At 45.7% G+C, this 23,971-nt stretch overlaps 1 protein-coding gene across 1 annotated transcript in view; it reads right to left on the minus strand.

The window, feature by feature from the left end:
- Positions 1 to 23,971, minus strand: part of LOC116949705 (phosphoinositide 3-kinase regulatory subunit 5-like) — a 53,972-nt gene that overhangs the window by 27,890 nt on the left and 2,111 nt on the right. The window contains exons 2-7 of the mRNA XM_032967314.2: positions 22,996 to 23,096; positions 16,307 to 16,375; positions 14,619 to 14,757; positions 11,620 to 11,689; positions 8,987 to 9,152; positions 7,961 to 8,144 (exon numbers count right to left, since the gene is read on the minus strand). Coding sequence (XP_032823205.1) covers positions 7,961 to 8,144; positions 8,987 to 9,152; positions 11,620 to 11,689; positions 14,619 to 14,757; positions 16,307 to 16,375; positions 22,996 to 23,096 — 729 coding nt within the window. The remainder of the gene's footprint in view (positions 1 to 7,960; positions 8,145 to 8,986; positions 9,153 to 11,619; positions 11,690 to 14,618; positions 14,758 to 16,306; positions 16,376 to 22,995; positions 23,097 to 23,971) is intronic.

The raw sequence follows: 23,971 nt of genomic DNA on the forward strand, positions 1-23,971 counted from the left end.
GGTAGCCCAGCACCACGCCAGACAGCCGCCTTTGCCCCCCCCCCCCCCCCAGTGCTCATGTTTTACACATTGCACCAGGTTACTCGTTCAAGGCTGAGTCAACTTAGGGGAGAGGTTTGCAGCACGGCGTGCTAACCACGACCGATCCCCGCAAAGCACCGCTCCGCGCACACAAAAAAACAGACACAAACGCACACACGGCAAGGCCAAAACTTCTGAATTCATACATTGTTTTGAAAACGTGCTCGTGGTAACTCGGGTATATTTTAACCCTGTCCGTATGGTAATAAAGTAATGAAAACAATCAGCACCATTGCGCCTGCTCTAATCATGATTGAATTCATTGTCATCGTCGTCCGAGCATGTGACTGAATGAAAGCAGTAGTGCAAAGGTTAGCACGCACTTACCCCATGAACCCGATGACCTGAGTTCGTCAGTGGCCAGTGAAACAGGCCTGGGGCACCGCCGTCACGCAACTCGTAGTGACCAGCATGGTGAGGTATGAGCGAAACGGCCTTGGTGAAGCCTTAATCCGGCAGTGAAATCGTTGCAACTTTATACGTATATATTTTATCGTAAAACAATATGCTTCAAATGTCATGTGACACGATTGCATGAAGTGCGACTGTTTGTACGCTTACAAATGTGGAGAAGCAGAATTGTGTAAGATGTGTGCTTTTTTTAATGATATGACCCAAAAAAACACATCGGTGAGAATATGCTAAATTCTATGCTAATTCCTTTGTCAAGGAGTGCCTCTGCAGATGTGTATGCTTTAACTTTAACATAGCCATTTCTGTGACCAGTCACAAGCTAATCACTCAGCCATTTCAATGCTAAATTATATGCTAATTCCTTTGTCAAGGCGCTCTGTTTCTTCTCACACAGCTTAAAGGTCGTGATCTGAGCGTGGCTTTTTCACTCCAGCGCTGTGCTACCAGACAGTCTCGTCCCTTCACCTGATGTAGGCCGCTTGTGTTGTGGCCGAAACGTCGTGAGAATATTATTGTGTTATTTTATCAATTTATTATTTTATTCTCATTCTACCTGGTGACTTTACCGAAAGAACCAAAGAAGATGAATATGCTTCTCATATTTTCATAACCGTGCACACAGTCGTAGTTTATGCCATTGTGCTAATAGCAGGAATAACATAAATTCAGGTTGATATTTGTATAGAGCTTTCTGTCAATAATAATGTTTTGCTCGAGTGCGATGCCAAGCTGTGGATATTATGAATCAATTGCATTTCAAATATAAGTTAAAGAAGCAGCCTTTAAATATGTAACGTTTAATTATTCATTTATTTCCCTTATCGGCGTTACCTCTCCGTACCTCGAATGCACATGCACTATAAAAATGCTCATATTATTACCATATTTGTGTATAGAATCTTTATAATTCATATTTAGGCATTTCATATCTTTTCAGGTTTCATATGTATATATATAAAGCTGATCAATCCTTACGATTACATTTGGACATGCACTTTAAAAATACGTTCTCGTGATTCCAATATATAACAGGCATGATTGTTACACGGTTGTGTTTAAAAATAATAGAATGTACATTCAATTGGAAATATATTTTGGAAGGGCACAATTGAATGTACAATTCATACACTGAGAATGTATCTCCGAGCAGATCTACTGACAGTCATAGCCAAGGAAAGGAGCATGTATTAGAACACGACCATACTGGAGGTGCTGGGCAGATTCATTATTGCATCGCAGGATCATGTGAGATGGCTGTAGCTTGGAAAGGCCTTCATCCAGCAGTGGAATGACCAAGGCGGATGCTGATGATGATAAGTTATCTTGAGAGAGAATTAAGGCTAGAGCACGCTTACAAACATTTTTAAGCCAAAGTGTTTCTCCGCTTGGGCAGTGCTTATCTCCCATTGTCCACCATGGGCCTGTGCTGTAAATTCCACATTACCATGGCCGGAGTCAGCTGAACATTAAAAAAATACCACTAGTTGACTTCCTACAAAATGCTGCACAATGTCTCCATCGATTTAGAAATCAAAATATATTCCTCACTCCCATGATGGTTCTGCCCTGTCACATTCAATCCCACATGCATAACTATGACTCGTGGGAGATCACAGCATTGGTGCCTTTTTTCATGACTCTCAAGGTAATTGAAGGAGCCCCTTGCATCTGCTCTCAATTGGCACCGTAGCTTCCGTTAATAACTCACTTCTTGAAAAATTGATCCGAGGAAAGGATATTGCTCATTTTGTTAAAGACTGCCCACAGGAAGACAATAATAAAGCAGCTGGAGTTAAAACCATATAAATTTAAAGCCTCATCTCTGCTTCTTCACGCCTGATATTCGGTTGATGTGTGTGGGGGTTATTTTTTTCTCGCAGGGGAAATATTCCATCTCAAAGGGAAATTTACCCCTCACTGAGCGTGTGCCACTTTTAAGCGTTTGAGGCTTGACACGCGGGAACGCATGTTGAAGTAGGCGGGGGTCAAGATGAAGGTGTGAAGGTGCGGCCCATAGTGGAGGCCCTGTTGGTGAAAGGGCCTCCACTACAGCGAGGCCTTCAAGAGCCCCTCTGGGGGGGGGGGGTATATTTTGGTTTTACTCATCGAGGTTGGCCAGACGTCCTGAATAAGGTTGGCGCAGCATCCACACTTTACCTCACCGCACGCGCACCCTGTTGATTGACTAATTGCCGTGCACCTATTTATACTGTTGGCTGGACAGACGCGGTGGGGAGGGGGGTTAGGAAAATTGCACCACTGTTTCAACTGCCGTGCATGGAGATGGAATAGAATCTGTGACCTCTGGACTGCAAGTCCAGTGTGTTAACCATTGCACCACGGTGGTGAGATGTTAACTACCTCGCCTGGTATGCAGGAGGTCGTGGTTTTGATCCCGACCCTGACTCCTGTTGTATATTTGGAGTTCGCATGTTCTCCCTGTGGTCACGTTGATTTTTCTCCGTATTTATGATCAACAAGCGTTTAGAGTATTTGACCGCAATACATTTTTACGTAAGCAACTTTGCTGCACGATGATTTGTGGCCAGGTCGCTTCTGAAAAAGAGCAATATAGCTCAGTGGGCCTTACCCGGTGAAATAAAACAAAAATAGTTTAGTTTTAGTCACACCACGGCAGCATCGAAATATTTGCATCATTCACGTAAACCCAAAGGTGACGGTCAAAACTACCAGTCAAGCTAGCATAGCTCTATTCATCAGCACCATCAGCCATGGTCGATCCACTGCTAGATGAAGGACTTCCCGAGCCACCCCCCACCTCAATCTCCTCGGTGGACCACCTCTTGGTCGCGTTTCATTCCTTGGCTGCCGCTCCATGATAATTACCGACCATCGGCCTTTATCCTTTCCGGAGGCATCCCCTAGCCATGCCAGGTCCTGCTCGAGCCTCCTCGCTTTTCTTAACTTCTTGGATGACGCCAATGAACACGTGAATGTTTTCTACTTCATCTGTTCCTCTTTTTGTCTCTTAACGTAACTGACCGAGGCACCTAAACTGTTGACCGGCACCCCTAAAACACTCCTCGAATAACCACGTCATGTCAACTCGCAGGTTTGAATTTTATCCGTAATAAAACACTCGCCGACACTTTAGCGAGCGCGCACAGCATGTTAAAATCAGGGCCCTTGGTTGTTCTGTTTTGTTTCGGTAGTCAAGTCCAATTAAAAATTATGACACTCGATTTTAACTGCTTCGCTTTCGGTGGATTCCAAACTCAAGTGTTTTACAAAATGGCTGCCGAATTACCAAAATTGTGCGAGCACATTTCTTCTGTGTGGTTGAAAGGCATCCACAGGGCACAGATCACCTCTGCGGTATGTGGTCTACCACACACACGCGCGCGCACCACACCTTGCAGCATTCTCGAAATCATTGCAACAATTCCCGTTAGCACTCTGCCCGTTGCACCTCTTTTGCGTGCGCTGGCCTTCCAATCGCACACTCTTTGCTTCCGTGCTCAGAAACACGAGCTCGCGGTTTTTCTGAGAAACCCAACGGCAGCGAGGTGCGCCGCTGTGGGTCCCCTTTCACAATCTGCCGCGTCACACGCACCTCCACCTCGAGCTAACGAAGCCAACGAGCGCACGCGCACGGACCGAGATGACGTCCTGAAGCATATTGTTTTACAATAAAATATGCACGTATAAAGTTGCAACGATTTCACTGCTGGATTAAGGCTTCACCAAGGCCGGTTCCTCGCACAGGGCGGAACACCTGCCAACCAATATACAAGGTGAAGGTGCAACCGCGCAATTGCTTTTTTTAAGGCAATGATGACAGAAAAGGGTTTCCACTTTTAGGGCGTTATAGAGAGCTCCTATCGAGCGGTTGTTTGGCCTAACTCCTTCCAATGCTCTTCCTTGTTGTCCTTCACCCGCACCTCCGATTAGCATGGTTGGCTGCATACGGTGCGAACGAGGCTCAAGACAGATACATGCACACACGTGCTGGACAGACGTCTCGGAATGGTGGTGGGAGTGCCCACACTGTATCCCGCCATACACGAACCTGCCGATCGCAGACTAACCATGGCGTGCCGGGAGATCGATTGGAACCGGCGACTTCTGTATGTCGAGTCCGCTGTGCTAAGGGGCCGTCCATAAATGACGTCACGCGATTTTGGGCGATTTTTGACCCCCGCCCCCTCGTCACACGGCGTCAGAAAAAGTCAGACCCGCCCCCCCTCAAATATGACGTCACAAAGCTCTGCCCCCCCCCTTCTCCCAAAAAAATTAAACATGCTTCAAATCGCTTTAAACTATTGTCATTGTAGTGCGTATTTAATGTGGCGCTGCATTTTGATGTTGTAGGAGAAAACATTCATTAATAAGTCGATTTAATTAAGTAGAACGTGTTGTCTAGATTTATTTAAAGTTGCGCATTCTGATGTGACGTCACTTTTCTCTTTCCCGCCCCCCAGGTGCGTGATGTCATTTGTGGACGGCCCCTAATCCCCGATGGGCGTCCCACACTACGAATACATCCACGGAGAATTTCGCTGCCATTAAACAAGTTATGCGTCCGTAAAGAAGGAGGGGTATTTTTTTTCCGGGGGTTAGATCGCGTAAATGTAAATGTGTCGCCAAACCCTGCCACCACCCGACACAGCCGACAAGCAAGGTTTGTCACGTAAACGAAAAATGCCAGTTAGTTACTAGAGCAGCACATCGGTGTGTTGGAGAGGAAACCCCCAACATTGACAAGTCGGCTACGGCGTTAGGCCGGTAATTTACAACGACCAGCATCGTCACCTTTGTGGATAATATTGGTAGCGAAAGTTACGCGCGTTTTTTTTTTTCTCTTTCTGACGACGTGACTCTGAATCGCAGTACAGTCGTGTACGTTCACACATTCAGCCCTCCGCACACTTTGTCGGACGTGGTGGTGGTGGTGGAGGAGGATTATTTGTCCATGCTTCACGATTATGGTTTAGTACGGACAGGTAAATGAAGGTGGATGGGTGGGGGGGGGGGTGAAACTCAACAGTGGCGGCTCAAAATATCGCCCGCCACTGATGTTAGCCGTAGCCAGTCAGCTGACATTGCAGGAAATGACGTTCTTGTTCGGAGTAATAGAGGGAGAAGAAGGACGGACTGATTTACCTCGTCGTAGGAGAGCTATCGAAGAGCTGCAGTGCAAAGTGCAATCTCCAATGGTTACGGGGGGGGGGGGGGGGGGTAGTGTCGGTCAATTTCTCCGCCAAACTCTCTCCGCTCCGAATTCCAGATTAGCATTCTCACTAACAGCTAGAATGCATCGTTAGTGACGAATGTAGTGAGGCGATGAGACAATTACGCGTGGTGTATGTGCACAAATGGATTTAGGAGAAGTAAAAACGGAACAGGTTTGAAAGGCACTTTGAGGTACATGTAAATGCAGAAGCAGCCTCGTCCTTATACTCCGTAGTAGCTGAGTAGGCTGGTGGAAAGTGCGCCCACAACCAGAAATTCTGGTTCAATTCACCAAATAACTTAGCATTTTCTACCGGAACTCACCAAGGCATGGGGAGGTGGATGGTAAACAGCTCCTTCAGGCCTTGCTCTCATCTTATTTGAGTTTTCAATTCTTTTAAATCTAGATTGAAAATAAATTTCTTTCGAACTGCTTTTTTGCGTTTAATTTGTTGTCCTTTCCCCGCACCTCCCATTAGCACGGTTGGCCACGTACGGTGCGACAGAAGCTCAACACTCGATAACAAATGCGCACATTTATTATGAGTCACGGTCATAATACGCTTTTGCACAATGTCAGGAGCCACAATGAGACCTCGGGGAGTTACAGTGAGGGAAAAAAGTATTTGATCCCCTGCTGATTTTGTACGTTTGCCCACTGACAAAGAAATGATCAGTCTATAATTTTAATGGTAGGTTTATTTGAACAGTGAGAGACAGCATAACATTAAAAAAATCCAGAAAAATGCATGTCAAAAATAAATTGATTTGCACTTTAATGAGGGAAATAAGTATTTGACCCCCTCTCAATCATAAAGATTTCTGGCTTCCAGGTGTCTTTTATACAGGTAACGAGCTGAGATTAGGAGCACACTTTTAAAGGGAGTGCTCCTAATCTCAGCGTGTTACCTGTATAAAAGGCACCTGTCCACAGAAGCAATCAATCAATCAGATTCAAAACTCTCCACCATGGCCAAGACCAAAGAGCTCTCCAAGGATGTCAGGGACAAGATTGTAGACCTACACAAGGCTGGAATGGGCTACAAGACCATTGCCAAGCAGCTTGGTGAGAAGATGACAACAGTTGGTGCGATTATTCGCAAATGGAAGAAACACAAAAGAACTGTCAATCTCCCTCGGCCTGGGGCTCCATGCAAGATCTCACCTCATGGAGTTGCAATGATCATGAGAACGGTGAGGAATCAGCCCAGAATTACACGGGAGGATTTTGTCAATGATCTCAAGGCAGCTGAGACCATAGTCACCAAGAAAACAATTGATAGCACACTACGCCGTGAAGGACTGAAATCCTGCAGCGCCCGCAAGGTCACCCTGCTCAAGAAAGAACATATACATGCCCGTCTGAAGTTTGCCAATGAACATCTGAATGATTCAGAGGACAATTGGGTGAAAGTGTTGTGGTCAGATGAGACCAACATGGAGCTCTTTGGCATCAACTCAACTCGCCGTGTTTGGAGAAGGAGGAATGCTGCCTATGACCCCAAGAACCACCCCCACCGTCAAACATGGAGGTGGAAACATTATGCTTTGGGGGTGTTGTTCTGCTAAGGGGACAGGACAACTTCACCGCATCAAAGGGACGATGGACAGGGCCATGTACCGTCGAATCTTGGGTGAGAACCTCCTTCCCTCAGCCAGGGTATTAAAAATGGGTCGTAGATGGGTATTCCAGCATGACAATGACCCAAAACACACGGCCAAGGCAACAAAGGAGTGGCTCAAGAAGAAACACATTAAGGTCCTGGAGTGGCCTAGCCAGTCTCCAGACCTTAATCCCATAGAAAATCTGTGGAGGGAGCTGAAGGTTCGAGTTGCCAAACGTCAGCCTCGAAACCTTAATGACTTGGAGAAGATCTGCAAAGAGAAGTGGGACAAAATCCCTCCTGAGATGTGTGCAAACCTGGTGGCCAACTACAAGAAACGTCTGACCTCTGTGATTGCCAACAAAGGTTTTGCCACCAAGTACTAAGTCATGTTTTGCAGAGGGGTCAAATACTTATTTCCCTCATTAAAATGCAAATCAATTTATAACATTTTTGACATGCGTTTTTCTGGATTTTGTTGTTGTTATTCTGTCTCTCACTGTTCAAATAAACCTACCGTAAACATTATAGACTGATCATTTCCTTGTCAGTGGGCAAACGTACAAAATCATCAGGGGATCAAATACTTTTTCCCTTCACTGTAGCTGTCCACAGCGCAGACGATGCCTGGACGCCGAGTGAAAATCAAATGGCTCCGTAAGTCTCACCATAGGCAGCGCGAGCGGGGTCGTCACCGGACGTCCTGGCGACGTCGACAATCTGCTGCTGCAGAGCGGCGGTGGCGTCCAGGAGGAAGGCTCTGGCTTGCTCCTGGCTCTCTCTCCTTGCCGCCTCCTCCATCATCTCCACGCTCTGCTCAAACAACCGCTGCAGTTCCTTCTCCCCCATGGTCTGCAGAAACAACGGTCCAACGCCACTGCTGAGTCGCCCAGGGGTTTAGACGGCTCGGCCCTCAATACATCCACATCATGGAGCCGCTTGAGAGGATGTTTTATACCGTAGCAGTCACCCGGTGATTTCACAGCGACTTACCAAAGTACGACAATGTCCGCTATGGGAGCACCACGGTGGCTAGGAGATGTTAACTACCTCGCCTGGTATACAGGAGGTCGTGTGTTCAACTCCGATCCTGACGCCCGTTGTATATTTGGAGTTTGCGTGTCTCTCGCTCTCTTTCTCTCCCTGCAGTCGTGTGGATTTTTCTCCGGGTCCTCTGGGTTTTCCTTCCACGTTTAGAATCAACGTCACCACGCGTTTAAAGTTTTTGGTTGCTGCTATAAATGTTCACACGATAAGCCACTTCGTCGGGCTATCATTTGTGGCCAGGTCGCTTCAGTGGGCCTCACCTGATAAGATAGTTTTTAGCAAACAACAACGATAGTAATAATAGTGTACACTCTACAACAGCCTTTTGTCATTCACTGCCAGATGAAGGCCTCCCACACGCAGTGTCGGCCATGGGGGTTATGTGACCATCCTTCACCAACGTTGGTCAGCGCAATTTGGGGAAGGTGGGGAGCATAGGCAGTTCATCGCGTATTCATAAGCACAGTACAACAGTGGACTTTTGTTGCAATTGCCCTGCCCTGCATTGCCCCACATACACCCCGTTGCAGGTTCCAACCTGCTTAGCTTCCCAGCATCACGGCACATAGCAGTGTTGTTTATTCATGGACGACTGAACCCGCCCACCACACACACAGCGATCAAGTGAAGGGGGCCCATTATTTTACCCTGAGGGCCTCCCCCACGCCCTCGGCGGGCACGGCGGCCGTGGCCTGCAGTGCGCGCCGGATGAGCGCCGTGCGGTGGTCGGTGGGCACAGGCGCCCGCACGGCCTGCTCCACCGTGGCGATGAACTCCGCAGGGATCTCTGCCGGGTCCAGCAGGAAGATTGTTCTGCGAGAAGGAAGGGGGAAGGAGGGAGGGAGCAAGGAAGAGGCGGGAGGAAGACGAGGATGACAGATGCGCTCAGACGGCCCCGGTGGTCCTCGTTGTGCCGCACTGGCAAGATGTTATCTCCCTCGCCTGGCATGCAGGAGGTCGTGGGTTCGACCCCGACCCTGATGCCAGCTGTATATTTGGGGTTTGCGTGTACTCTCTCTCTCTCTCCCCGTGGCTGCGTGGATTTTTCTACGGATCGTCTGGTTTTCCCCTCCACATTTAGAATTAACATCACGCGTTTTAGAGTTTTTGGGCTGCTATACATTTTTACATGATAAGCTACTTCGTTGAGCTATCATTTGTGGCCAGGTCGCTTCTGAAAAAGAGCTACATAGGTCAGTGGGCCTTACCTGGTAAAATAAAAAATAGCTTACTTAAGAATCAACCATCATGCCGTTTCCATTATGTGGATTGACATGCACATGTACGCGTAACGTACAGCCAAAATTTGTCAATCCACTGCTGGATGAGGGCCTCCTTCAACCTCCACCGGTGGTGCTACGCAAGAGGGCATGGAAGGGGCGCTGCGGTTGGGGAAACTTTGTAGTGCTTTGCAGTAAATTTGAGGTAGTTTGCAGCACTTCGAAGGCCATTTTCGGTACTGTGCAGTGACCTTGAGATAGTTAGCGGTACTTTGCGGTACAATTTGCGACACTTTGCGGTAAAATGTGCGGCAATTTGATGAATGAGGGTACGGTGAAAGCACTCTACTACCTACAGTGCCTTTCGTAGGCCTCTCTCCAAGTCACGGTGGTTCTCCCCAATGCAGGCACTACAGGGGGCCTCAGCGATGCTTGGCATCTGACATCTGACGTGGTGCAATCCAACTGATTTGGCCAAATGAGCTCATACCCTTGTTTACAGCCCTGATCCAGCAGTGTTTCATTCCACATTCACGTATCTGTCAATCCCATATGATGTAACCCGTTTTCTTGTACAGGGAAATTGAGTTTTCAGGTCCACATGGCGTACAATCATTTCAATACGGGCAAAAAATTAAATATTATGGCCAAATAAAGAAAGTAGTGGGACAGCTTTTTTTTCAATTTTACTCTGGAGAGTATTGTTGTACAATTACAACATGAGTGTGTGCATCCACATATCAAGCAAGCAGAAGCATCAGCATGCAAGATCACAGACAGTAGCATGACAAGTAGCATCATTGACACCAATTATCAAAATGAATACATAAAACTTTCTGTTTAGTAACATCATTTTTGTATATGTGTGCTTCACCCTTGTGATGGGACATTGTAGGATGGACGTTGAGATTTATAAGGGGCACGGGGTGACCAACAAGGTCTGAATTGGTGTGTAATAAGGTAGGGCACTGATAAGGGGTTGACAGGTGTGCATTCATATGGCAGGGGGCTGAATATATTCATAGGACGACCACTGTTGAGATCCCCAAAAAGTGGCACTCAATTTATAGCGACCTCGAAGGGAGGGATTATGGGCTGATTCATAATAACGTTTTTTTTGGGTTAGATCGCGTAAATATAAATGTGTCGTTAACCTCACCACCACCCGACACAGCCAATTCATAAGGTTTGTCACATCATTAGACCTCCTTTGCCAGTACCAAAATGTAATAATAGGGTTTTTCCCCTTTTTTTTGGCAACAAAACTGAAACCTTTTTACGAGGATTCATGTCTGCATTAATCACAATACCTGTAGTCAAAATGCAAACATAAAAAAACATACTATGATAATATATGCATTGTCCTTGAAACTGATTGGTTCTCACCAAGGGACGGCTTTCTTTTGAGCCTCGACCCAATTGGTGCTCGACCAGATGACCCCAAAAGGCGTACAGCTCAAAGACAATGCACTATCAAAGTAATGAGGGCTCGGGGTGAGCATCTACATCATTAGACCTCCTTTGCCAGTACCAAAATGTAATAATAGGGTTTTTCCCCTTTTTTCTGATAGTGCATTGTCTTTGAGCTGTACGCCTTTTGGCGTAATCTGGTCGAGCACCAATTGGGTCGAGGCTCAAAAGAAAGCCGTCCCTTGGTGTGGACCAATCAGTTTGAAGGGCAATGCATATATTATCATAGTATGTTTTTGTTTGCATTTTGACTGCAGGTATTGTGGTTAATGCAGACATGAATCCTCGTAAAAAGGTTTCAGTTTTGTTGCCAGAAAAAAAGGGGAAAACCCCTATTATTAAGGTTTGTCACGTAAACAAAACGTGCCAATAAGTTACAACTTCAGCAAATCGGTGTATTGGAGAGTAAACACACAACATTTACAATTTGAGTATGACGTTTTTTTCTGGTGATTAGAACCAGCTAAAAGTTATTATTAAGGTTATTCTTGCAAGAGTCAAGACGTCCTTTAGACTGCATCCTGGCAAACACCACAGGTCAGTGAAAACCAGGCCTCGGGTGTGGGTTCATCCGGAGATCTCCAACTCACTTGGTTTTCGCCGGGAAACTCTTCGTCTTAAGGTTGTGTTCACTCCTGATGAGGCGCTGGTAGGAAATCCCTGCCGGAAGAGCAGAATGCGAGTGTCAAAATTGTGTCACAACCATAACAAATTCCGTGGGGGGAAAAAAAAAACAGCTTGCAAACGCCTACTCGCATCTGCCAAACGAAAGGTCCACCAACTATTTGCTTTGGCAGAGCGATCCTCCCGCCAGCTGTATTGAGAGTCCTAACGGTGTGTGTGTGTTGACAGTGTGTGTGTAAGAGTGTTTGTGTAGCGACAAACCAGGTGATTTGAGTTGGATTCCCCCTCACGTCCAACACCAGTGACGATTATCTAAACCGGTCCTGGGTCTTCCCGAGGTCGACTCAGCTTAAAATGAGTAGCTGGTGCGGTGTGTAAACATCGCCACTAGGGAGACAAAGGCGGTCGGGCGTGGTCCTGCCCAATCACCCCCTCACGTACCGTTCGGGCCTTCAGATGTGCTGCTCGCTAACAGCACTTGCCCCAACAGTCTGTTACAGGCTATATGGGGGATCTTTGTCTTTGTGTGTGCGTGCGAAATTGTAAGAGTTTACTGATGAGTAGCGCTCTGCCCCTCATAACATTCTCACGGAATTTCTGCGAGTTCCTGCTAGTTATATTTAATACTAGCAGGAAATGTAGAGTAGTGGCTCCAACACTGTCTTCAGAAGGAGGGGGCTCAGTGGCGTTACAGCAATTGTTCAAATTTTGCTGTGCCATGGGGTCAACGTGCCCACAATGGGGTTACAATACAATAAAGCGAGGATTCGTCTTGGTGCGTGATCGATTGTCGCGTTGTTCCTCTTGCCACGGCAAGACTGCGGCGAGTTCATTGGAATCGTCACAACGTGGGTGTTTTGGGTGATGCAAAATCTAACAACGTCAAATGTTAGATTCACTTGATGATGATGAGGAGGGGGTTCATGATGTAACCGTGAGATATGCAGTGCCGGGTTAATATGTGCTGGGTTAGGGATGGTTACACCACTGGGAGCGTGTGGGGGTGCTGTTTGGGGGGCTCCAGGCCCCCCCTATATCAAATGTTGGCTCGCCATGTAGCTCAGGTTTTCCGCGGGGTTTTAAAAGGTAACTCTGACAAGTTTGGTGGTGATAGTTTTAACGGTATGGATTTGTATTCGGAGCAGGCATATTCTAGATTTGAAGCTTTCATGACTGCAAGGATCCATACTCTTTGCTTCTATTCGGTAAAGTCACGTCGGTAAAAAGTGAAACAACGTCGTGATTTTTGTTGTTTTATTTTTTACCTACGTGACTTTACCGAATAGAACCAAAGAGTACAGACAGGCATACTTTTATTTGCACGAAATATATTATAGATGGAATAATTGTAATGTAAACTCAGCAGGTGGCTTGGTTACAATGACCCACACTCAAAACGCATGAAATTGCATGACACGTGCAAACTACTAATGCGTTTTGAAAAGGAACCACATTTATTATATTTTAAATAGAGTTGAAACTTTTACAATTGATTTTCATTCACTGCATAGTCAAAATCATCATCTTGATTTATACTGGAGGAGAAATCTGATGAGCTATGAAACTCTTTTCACAGATGTCCAGTACGGGCGGGGGGGGGGGGGGGGGAGGCAGGGGGGTGAGCGAGTTACATTAACAATTACAATACAGAATACGAGAATAAGATAGAGAAATATAAGCAAGTCACTGATAGATAAATAAGTATAGATAAATATAAATAAAGCATGAGAGTACAAATTGCATGAGTATATACATTCCAAATGGTCTGGGCAACAACATCATTAGGCTGACCTTTGATGTGGCTTCTATTTACATTTACCCAGCATTGTGGTGAGACAGATAATCACACAATTTCAGCTTGTACACAGCGGCCTAAAATGAATTATTCCAACGAATCTGTTCGATCAACTCCATTCATGTGCATGAATGGAGGTTATCAAATGAATATCTAGTTAAAAGTATTTAATACAATTTACGAATCTACAATAACCGCACAAAAAATGTATAATGCTAAAACTCAAAACATTAAATTAAGTGTACAACTGGCACTAAGAATACCAATCCCAAGGCAAGTACATTCGTACTTAATATTACATTGGGTCAAATTATAATGTCCCTTCCAACTAAACACGTGTATTGCCCTGACTTGATGATGGCAATTCCATATTGCTGTGGAAGAGACCAATTGCTCCAATTGCAAGCAGTAATCTCAAACTCGGGGTTACTCCGTCTCTCTCTCTCTCTGTCTCGGCATGAAATGGAGGATGCATTTGGAACTCTCCCAGGCCGGTGCAACCCCCTGCATTAAAGAATGGCCCATGGAAGCGGATACAACAGAACCACTTCTGAAATCCCTTCACCGAGTGACCTCTGACCTACACTTAAGGCGGCAGCACTTTCCCAGCCACACTATTACAGTAATGGTTTCATCGCACGACAGTCAAACGGTTATTTCTTTTATTCCCAGAGCTAGAATTTCGACAAATTACGGACAGAAGCAAACTCAAGACGATGGTGTTTTTTTGAGTGGAGCCTACCCCGTTGACCCACTATATCCCCCCTCCTCCGGAACGCAGCTTAGTCGCGTCGCGTCCGCTTCTTGCGACGGGAGATCCTCCAACTGGAAAGTGCGACTGGCTGTATCGGGCTCGTGAGTTGTTACATAAGAGCTTTAAGAATCATGAAAACAAATGATTGTGATTTTTTTTTGGCAGCCATTGACAACCTAGCGGAGGCCATAATCGCATTTTTAATCTTGAGAATATCGTTGCACTTTTGGTGGGAGCTCACTGAACTCAGTGCCTTGACTACAGACCTAGTTTTACACACGCAGAGCCATGCCAGTCAACCGAGACAAATATGCACGAGTTTATTAAAAATTGTCTTCCCTCCGCCACAACTCTGAGCCTCGATGATGTCAAAGGAGGCCTGCGGCTATCTTCCGCTCAAAACGACACGGCCTCACCTGGAGCACGGAGCTCCGTATCGAGGACGGAGAGCAGGTCCTGGGCCATGGAGCAGTGCGGCACCGGCCAGGACAGAATGCGGCGGAGCACGGGACGGAACTGGTGCAACAGATTGACGCTTTTGGGTAAGTGGGAGGCCTGAGCAAAGGGGGGGGGGGGGCAGCAGCGGGCAAGGTCATTGGGCCAATGTCAGTCGTCGATAAAAAGAACTGCCATGTCGCAGACAACAATGACACGATGGTGGGGGAGACATTGGGTAGACGACGATGTGGAATGTCACAGGAAATACGAGGTCCGTTATTTAGCCAGGAAAGCCTCACTGAGTTCTCAAGTCTTGAACCATGATGTTAATAAAGTTAGGCAGATTGACACAGTCATATTCAGGATTCTAGAGGAAACCAGATTCCTCGTATTTATGAAGAACCCTCAAACTCTGTACGATAATGGTGGACGCCTACTCGCTGCACAACTTCCGACAGGCGTACTCAACGCTCTGCAAGTTGAAGAAATATTCCCACGTATCTCTACATCATCTCTACACGCTGCACTTACCCCCCCCCCACCCCCGATCTCCACAACATGTGCCACTGATCCGCTAATCAAACGAATAATTACTGTGTGATATTTACTTGAGTATGTCAAATCAAATGAATTATGCCTTTGAGAATATGATGCATTTCCCACGAGGTTTGTTCATGTTTTTTAATGAGCAGGCAAGAGAGATGTTATGTAGGAGGTCGTGGGTTCGCTTCCAACCCTGACGATCCCTGCATATTTGGAGTTTGCGTGATCTTTCTCCACGTGGTCACGTGGCTTTTCCTCTCTGGGTCCTCTTGTTTCTGCCCTCAACGATTAGAAATTGCGTTTAGATTATTTGGTTCCTACTATACATTCCCACATGTGGATGATATAAGCCACATCGATAAGCGATCACTTGTAGCCAGGTCACCTCTGAAAAAGCGTTCACAGCACAGTGGGCTTTACCTGTTAAAATTGCATTCACGTAAGATGCAAATACTCAAATACTGTAATAATAAAATGGTTTGATTAATAATGTACGACCCTCTGTCAATCTGCTGCTCGATGGAGGGCTGCCCGTACATGCTGTGTTGGTCATGGGGTCATTTCACCATACTTCACCATGCTGGTAATAAAAAAAAAACCATGATCAACATGGCGTGAGCACAGCCTTCATTCAATCAGTAGTGGATTGATATATGTGGATTATTTAACTATGTTCATAATTATTGTTGTTTCATTAATACGCAAGATGTAGAAATGCGAATACTCTGTTAATCGAAATAAAATAAAATAACCTTCAACCCGCGCTAACCAGCGGTCATGAAGTATGGTCAAATAAACCCCGTGACTCGCATGGCAATGGATTGACAAAGGGCCACTGCACACGCGCGTGTGTGAATACGGAAATAAGATTCGTAATATCACCCCTCTTCAGCGTATAGAAGAAATTCCACTGGCCGTACAACATCAGCCTATTTGTGTTTAAGCGATAAGGTCGTTTAGGCTGCGTTTAGACACAATTCAGAATGCGTTTACAATGTGTTTGCACCATCTGCCAACACGGTCCCACGAAATTGCACTCGAAATAGCAGGGCGATTCTTGCAGAGGATCGGCGAAAGGCGTGTGCCTCTATCACTGGCGCGCCGCCGTCACATTTGCACTCACTTGAATCACGGCCGCGTGGAACAAAATGGCCAGCGGAGCAAATTGTTCGTAGTCGCAGTTTTTCTCCACCTGCAAACGAGAGATAAAATGGCCGCACGTCACGGCTCACATAGATGGCACAGTAACAACTACTATTTCACATGCAGGTGGTCAAGCCAGGTAAGCCGCGGCAGGAGCAGCGGAGTTCGCTCCGCTGCGACGTCTCCTTCGTCTTTGTGGATTCGCCATTGCGTCGTTAAACAGCGATACGGTCCGTTCTGGATGATCACAGTCGCGCATTGGAGAGTTTTCCATTTTCCATTTGTGCATCAGGTATCCGCATTCTGCCATTGTTTGTGCGGAAGCTGTTTCAGGGGTGGACCATGAGCTTTGTGGAAGATCAACACCGGGGATCTTCTGCCGTTGGGTCTTTCACGAGGTGTTTGCGATTTCTTTGAACTCCATTCAGGTCTGAATGCGACGCTTATCCTGATCACTTTTTCACAGATAGCATGCTAGCCCCAATAAAAAGTTTTCTACTAGATAATTATAATGATCTGAACCGGTCTTGGGCATTCCCAGGTCGACTCAGCCTCAAATGACCAGGCAGCCTTCATAGGTGATCGCTAATAGTACTTGCTCCAAAAGTCTGTTAAGGCTATACGGAGGATCTTTGTCTTTGTATTTACATGTTGGGTAGAGTGGTGGGAGATGTGATTACGGCCAATGCTGTCGAATCCACCACCACCAACGTGTCTACCCTCCGCCAGATCCCGCAGCTGCTGTGGTTTTCACACCTGATGATGCTTGCTTGTGTTGCAGTCGAAACGTCGTGAGAATTTTATTGTTTTATATTTGTATTATTTTGTTTCCCTTCTACGTGACATTACCGAAAGAACCAAGAATATGAATCCCTGCATTCACGAAAGCTTTAAATCAAAATTTAACCACTGCCATATTACAGCTTCCGTCCTAGGACGGGCTAACAAGCTAGTTATTATATAGAATAAAATATATTTATTGGTCGTGAAAGCCTACATGTTGAATAAATCCATTGCCGTTTGGCCATAACTTCATCACACTGGCCAGTCAGTGCAAATTGGTAAAGGGGAGGCCCCAGGACTTGTTCGGATATCACCCACCACCGATATTAGCCTTAGCCAGGGGGAATCTAACTGAGGTCACTGGGTGCAGGGCAAAAACCAATGCAGCGCCACTCAGCAACCACCGCTGCACATTGTAAGTGAGCATTAATGAAGGAATGTCTTTCGTGAGGGGGCATGCCTGATTACAGTGCGTTATTTCATCCTATTAACTAAGCACTCAAATTGTGCATCACGATAATCCATGTTGTGTCGTCTTTGTATGGGTCACTTGAAAACACCCGATGAGCAATTGGGCACCGCGGTGGTGAGATATTAATTCCCTCGCCCAGTATACAGGAGGTCGTGGATTCGATCGCGACCCTGACACCTGCTGCTGTATATTTGCGTATCTCTTCTCACCGTGGTCGCGTGGATTTTTCTCCGCGTAACTCCGGTTTTTCCCTCCGCATTTTATAGAAACGTGCGTTTAGAGTATTTGGTCGCTAAAATTGTTCACGTGATAAGTCACTTCGTTGAGCTATCATTTGTGGCCAGGTCGCTTCTGAAAAATAGCTATATTTAGCTCATTGGGACTAACCTGGTAAAATAAAAATAGTAATGAAAATATGTGAAATGATTCAGAACCATAATATATATTGTGTATATGTAGAGACAGTTGGTGATGCTGCGTTGGCAGCGATGCACAAGCACAATTAACAAATACTCAAAACAAATGTGCTACGAAGAAGAGCAAGTTACCCGAAAAGTTGCTGATTAATTTTATATTTTATTTCTTTAAAGGCAGGGTTGTTTTATGGGAGAGGGGTAAATACGGGGAAAATGCACCGAAGCCAAGCAGGCAATACGGATTATACGTCAAGGGAAATGTGACATGGAATGTTCAAAACATATATACTGACGCGGTATTTGCAGGGCTAGAGAACCTCCTCATCTCTCATCGTCTCTCATCGTCTCTCCCAGCCACTGGCCAGGATGGGGGTGGGATATTACAATAGTGTATTTTAAGAAGCGATAATACACGCACAATGTAAGCACGGCCGGCAATGTACGCAAAGCTTATTGGCGTACAGAGAGACAGGTCGACGATTCATAAATGGGCAAGATGGTGTAAGATAAGTTACGGTTGATTTATTTTGCAGTGATCCATTCTTTATTGCCTTTACGATTGCGATCGTCTGCCTTTGGGGGGGGGGGTCGTTAAAATTCGTAAACGATTAAAATCATCTGCTGCGCAACGGCAGGCTTCACTGGCTGAAAAAAACGAACCCCGGTTTATTTCAGCCACTTTCGTGATCTAATCACTCGAAGGACGCTGCGTTTATAAATTGATGAATCAACGGCGGCAGAGGCGCGCCATTAACCTGTTCGCCCAAGTCTGCACTGTGGTTAGCGGACGTTATCACTGCCATGGGCTCAACGGAGAGCCGGGCGAGTCGGCTGCGCGAACCACCGTGCCTCGGCGTTGTTATTGGGAAGTCTGCGGTTCCAGCAGGGGGTCACGCCGGGTCACCGACTCGCATTTGACTCTGAAAAAGCTGCTGCTGAATGGAGGCGGCAAGGAATCACCTCCCCCCCCCCCCGCAGTGAGAAGCTCGCATCTGGGCTCCAATTCCAAATACGTAGGTATAAAATAAAATAAAAAAAAAACTATAATCCAACAGTGGAACTGCTGAACCAGCGAGAGAGCTGCTACAACAAGGAGGTTATATATGCGGTGATGGGCAAGCAAGCGGGGTCTGAGCTGGAAAGGAATTCCATCCACGGACGCAAACACGAAGAGAGTTGACCTCGGCAGATGGAACTCTCTCGTGAAATCATGGGAGGGGAGGAGGGGGGGGAGTAGCTTCTGCACATCTGAACAGTGTGCATGTCAGGAGAAGCAAACCACACGGATCATCTCCTGAGATTCCCCGCAGCGCCACAATGCTACTCCTCAAGATTTGGCAATGCCAAACACCAGAAGCGGTGGCCTGTGCAGAATATTGGAAAAAGATTGGATAGGAGACAAGACGAAGGATAAGATTTGACTCTGTGCTACACGTACACTCGCTGGTGTGCCGGTTCTATGAGCGGTGTGTGCTCATTGTCTTAGTATCCAAGGCACCAAATATTAATTTTGCAAACCAACCAATCAAACCACCAAACAACTGATAAATATTCTTTGGGTCTTTCGGTAAAGTCACGTAGATAGAAGAAAAAATAATAAAAATATCACGACGTTTCGATCTCAACGCAAGCAATCGTCATCAGGTGATAAATATCGCAGGAGAGCTGCTGAGAAAATGTGATAAATAACTGATAAATGTCTGGAATATTAATAGCAAAACAAACGCAACACACTCATCGACAACACTGTGGCCGTAAATAAAATAAAATATCGGCAACGTTTCAGGGCAATGGTCATTGCAGTGTTGTTGACGAGTGTATTTAGCTTTATTGTTGTTAATTGTGCTTGTGCACGACTGCCAACGCAGCATCGTCATGAACCCGTTTGGGATATTAATACGATGAGCGTGAATGATTCGGGTCTTTATTGCTGGAGACCATATCACATAGGCTTGAGCGGACCACAATTCCAACCCGAATAGATCGGATGGGGAAGGCTGTCATCACAGAATCAGATCTTCTCTGCCGACTTTCATCGATTACGTTTGCAAGGCAAAGCATGTATTTGTATTTTACCAGGTAAGGCCCACTGAGCTATAAGTGATTTCCTGCTCAAGCAGGAATTGAGAAAGTGGCTCATCTCGTGTTCAGAGACCTGAGCCAGTGGTGGACATTCCACATTCCTATGGTGGGGGGTGGAGAGTTCGGTACATCCATTGGGGATGGGGGCGAGAGTGCCAGTATATCCATAGATGACCATTGTTGACTTTTTTTTTTACGTGATAGGAATTGTATCGACCCCAGAAGGATGCTGAGCTCAGGTGACTCATAACTGACCACGCAGCACTCTATCGCTCAAAGAAGAACTACAAAAGTTACGTTAAATCGTTCATCTGCAGTATTATTATCCGACACAATGTTAAGTTCGCGGAGAGAAAACAAAAGCTTATTCTGACACGCTGTGTGCCGATGGAGTGTTTTTTTTTGTAGCCGCTGTCAGTCGGACAATCTTTTCCTGCATTTTATTCCCACCGACTGTTATAACAAAAATCCTATTCTGCAGGGAGGGCAAGCGTGTGGTGTTATTCGGCCACACAGCGTGGCATTGGTGACAAGGCAGCAATCCACCGTGGTCAAGAAATTATGAAGAAAATTCAGCATGATACCTTTTTTTTACGTTGCTAGATTGATCGTAATAAGCTGGTTCATCGGACACAGCCTGCACACGGTTTTGCAACCAGTCCACCAAGTCATCTGGATTGAAGAGGAACCAACCCTGCAGCCCTTTGCTCATCGATCCATCGATTAAACGTTGAGTACAGTATTTGGAATCGGGTATGAGTCATTTCAGTCACAAGTCTATTGTGTGCCGACATAGTAATCGTGGTACAAGTACGACATTGACAAATTTACGGGGCGAATATTTGGACTTCGAAAATAAAAACGTCGAAAACACTCACGACCAAGACACCCAGAATGCAACGGAACTCTCGGATCTCAGAGACTAAGCAGAGTTGAGTCCGTGCGGTACTTGGATGGGCGACCACACAGCAGGCTCTAAGATCGGAATTTGTCATGACAAATTCAGCATAGAGCCGTTTTATTTTTGCTAGATTGATTGTAATAAGCTTAGATGGGTGAGTACACAGCAGGGTAGCTATAGTCAGTGGGGCTGAGTGGTGGCCCAACTAAGGGCAATGGAGCTACAACTTCTGCTCGCCCACCTTCAGCCTAATCCACATCGACCACCGTGGTGAGGTATGGTCTCAATTCTATGGGAATATTGCAATAGGTGTCTATTTGGTGTTTGAACATCTTAACACCTGTATTATTGCCGGAAGGGGTAAAGCCTATTCCTTTTTTTCCATTATGGTCATTATCCCCATAAGTTATGTGTGAAGACCATCACCCAGCAGTGACTTGAAAAAGGGATGTGCATGTATCCACTATATACATAAAACCCAATCGAAAAAAAACACGTTTATGCTTGTATTGAGATATTGCTTGGGGGTATCAATTAAAACGACATCACTAATGTTTTTCTTATCTGATTTCATGGGCTGTTATGAACATATGAAATACATTTAACCAGTGGGTACCTGAATCTAGCATTAGTAAATACTGTGCATTATTTAATCATCTAGCTGTTGCCATCTGCACTTATTTTCCCCCCATGGTTTTGTGACCGTGAAGTGATATCATTCATGACGTGATCCCCACCGCCTTGGGCGTTATCACATCAGTTGCGGTTTACAAGCTTATAGTGCAAAAAAATGTGCAACGGAACGCGAAGCGTTTTTTTTTAATATATAAGGGTGCAGGGCTAATCGATAAAAAACAACAACGCTTCTTTCAAACGGTCAAGTTAAAGAAGCTCTCTGACTTTTAGTGAACCCATCCATGATGGAGTCCTCAACTGACAGCAGCGGTATTGATCAATTAAGAGTAAATCATGCGTGTGCCTGTTGGGTTTGTGAGCTGTCTATGCGCCGTGTATATTTTCACTCGCGGATAATTACGGCTGAACGGTTGGCAGTGACGCAGTGCTCAGGATGCGGATGCACGTTATGCTAATGAGTGCACGTTCACATGGTCCTGCCAATGGCAGATTAATGGGTCGGGGGACTGGGGGGGACATTCCTCTACACGATACATGTTTATTCACCCAATTGGGCCAATGCACAGCACGTGTTGTTGACGTTGTTGTTGTTGTTGGTAGCATTGAGCACTAATGTTATGCAGTATTGACCCAGATATAGTTTGGTGCTGCTAAGCAGATAAGGCAGAAAACAAAAACCAAGGAAGCATGATACAACAACCACCGCAGTATTTCTGTGCGGTCTCGATATTTATCTTGAGCAATGTAAGTACATTTCAGAATAAAGACACAACATTTTAACCATGACACCGGCGCATATGGCCCATTTGTATTTTAAAAAAATATGTCATGGTATCTTTCCGGTCTGCTGTGGAGCATTCGGCGCGTGATCGTGGTGATATTACCACAGTATTAACCTCTGTATCGTGCGGGAAATGCACGACCGTTCAGTTACGAAATTCAAATTGCTCGTAAGTCACTGAATAGGGGTAAAAGCCACATTGCAACGTCGCTCCCTAACCGGAACAAAGCGGCGCCTTCGCTACAGCTTTGCGCTACAGCTTTGCGCTACAAGACTGGCACGGATACCAAATGTGCTCCTATTATTATTGTCACACGAGTTTCCTAAAAGTCTCAAATCGTTGGCACATAACCTGAATATCCAGATCACCTCCAGGTGGCCAGTTCGCATTGCAACAGAAAAAAAACATGCAGCCGTATTCATCGGCGAGGGAAATGCATCCATGACCCCGTATCATTACACACAGCATGGTTGCACAGACACCATGATTATGTTCCCAATGGTTACATATTTTTGAAAAATGCATTTTGCCATTTTGTGCTATGCAAAAACAGATATATGACCTTTCGATGTGGTGCAAGTGATGTTTATTGCTCACCTCGTTAACCCGATCCAGAATACATTGCAGCAGAACAGGATGATTTGCCTCATCCCTGCTCACGAGCTCATCCAAGCAAAATCGGTTTGTGCCCAAGGTGGCTGCACATAAACAAAGGCACCGTCATCATCATCATTGTCATCTCCATCACAATCATCATCATCATCATCACTACCATCATCATCATGATCGAAGATTCATTGTAACCATCAACATCATTATCACCACCTTTATCATCACCATTAACACCACCACCATTAAACACCACCGTCATCGTATCATGATCGTTATCACCAATAACATAACTTTCATCGTTATATTGCCATTACCAGCATCATAATCATCAGTATCATCAGCGACACTACCATCATCATCAACATAACCATAATCATCGTGATCTTGCAGAAGAATAATCTTTCACCGAGCGCAATCAAGCAACGGTTGACTTCAGCAATCATGAATTCAGTCAGTTCACTTATTAATTATCGACCATGGTCAAACCACTTCTCGATTAAAACTAAAAACGATACAATTTTTTTTTACCAGGTAAGGTCCACTGAGCTATATAGCTCTTTTTCAGAACAGTAGCTCAACGAAATGGCTTATCACGTGGGTTTTATTTTTAATAGCAGCCAAATACTCGAAACGCATATTTATAACGCGGAGTACCCGGATAAATATCCACGCGACCACGGTGAGAACTTGCAAGCTCCAAATATACAGGTGTCAGGGTCGGTAACGAAACCGAGAACCCTCCTGTGTCGCAGACGAGTTAGTGAACATCTCGGCACCGTCACCATCACACCTCTGATTAGCACGGTTGGCCACATGCGTACGTGCATACAATCATCGTCAAAATCAACATCACCATCATCATCATGCTCAACGTGGAGCGGTGCGGGTGGGATGACATCATGAAGCAAAGCGGACGCTTTGTGTCGTAACATGGCCACTGCTGATTAACTCGTGGTTACGG

This window comes from Petromyzon marinus, chromosome 37 (assembly GCF_048934315.1).
Source record: "Petromyzon marinus isolate PM22_M1 ecotype Great Lakes invasive population chromosome 37, UKy_Petmar_22M1.pri1.0, whole genome shotgun sequence".
NCBI lineage: Eukaryota > Metazoa > Chordata > Hyperoartia > Petromyzontiformes > Petromyzontidae > Petromyzon > Petromyzon marinus.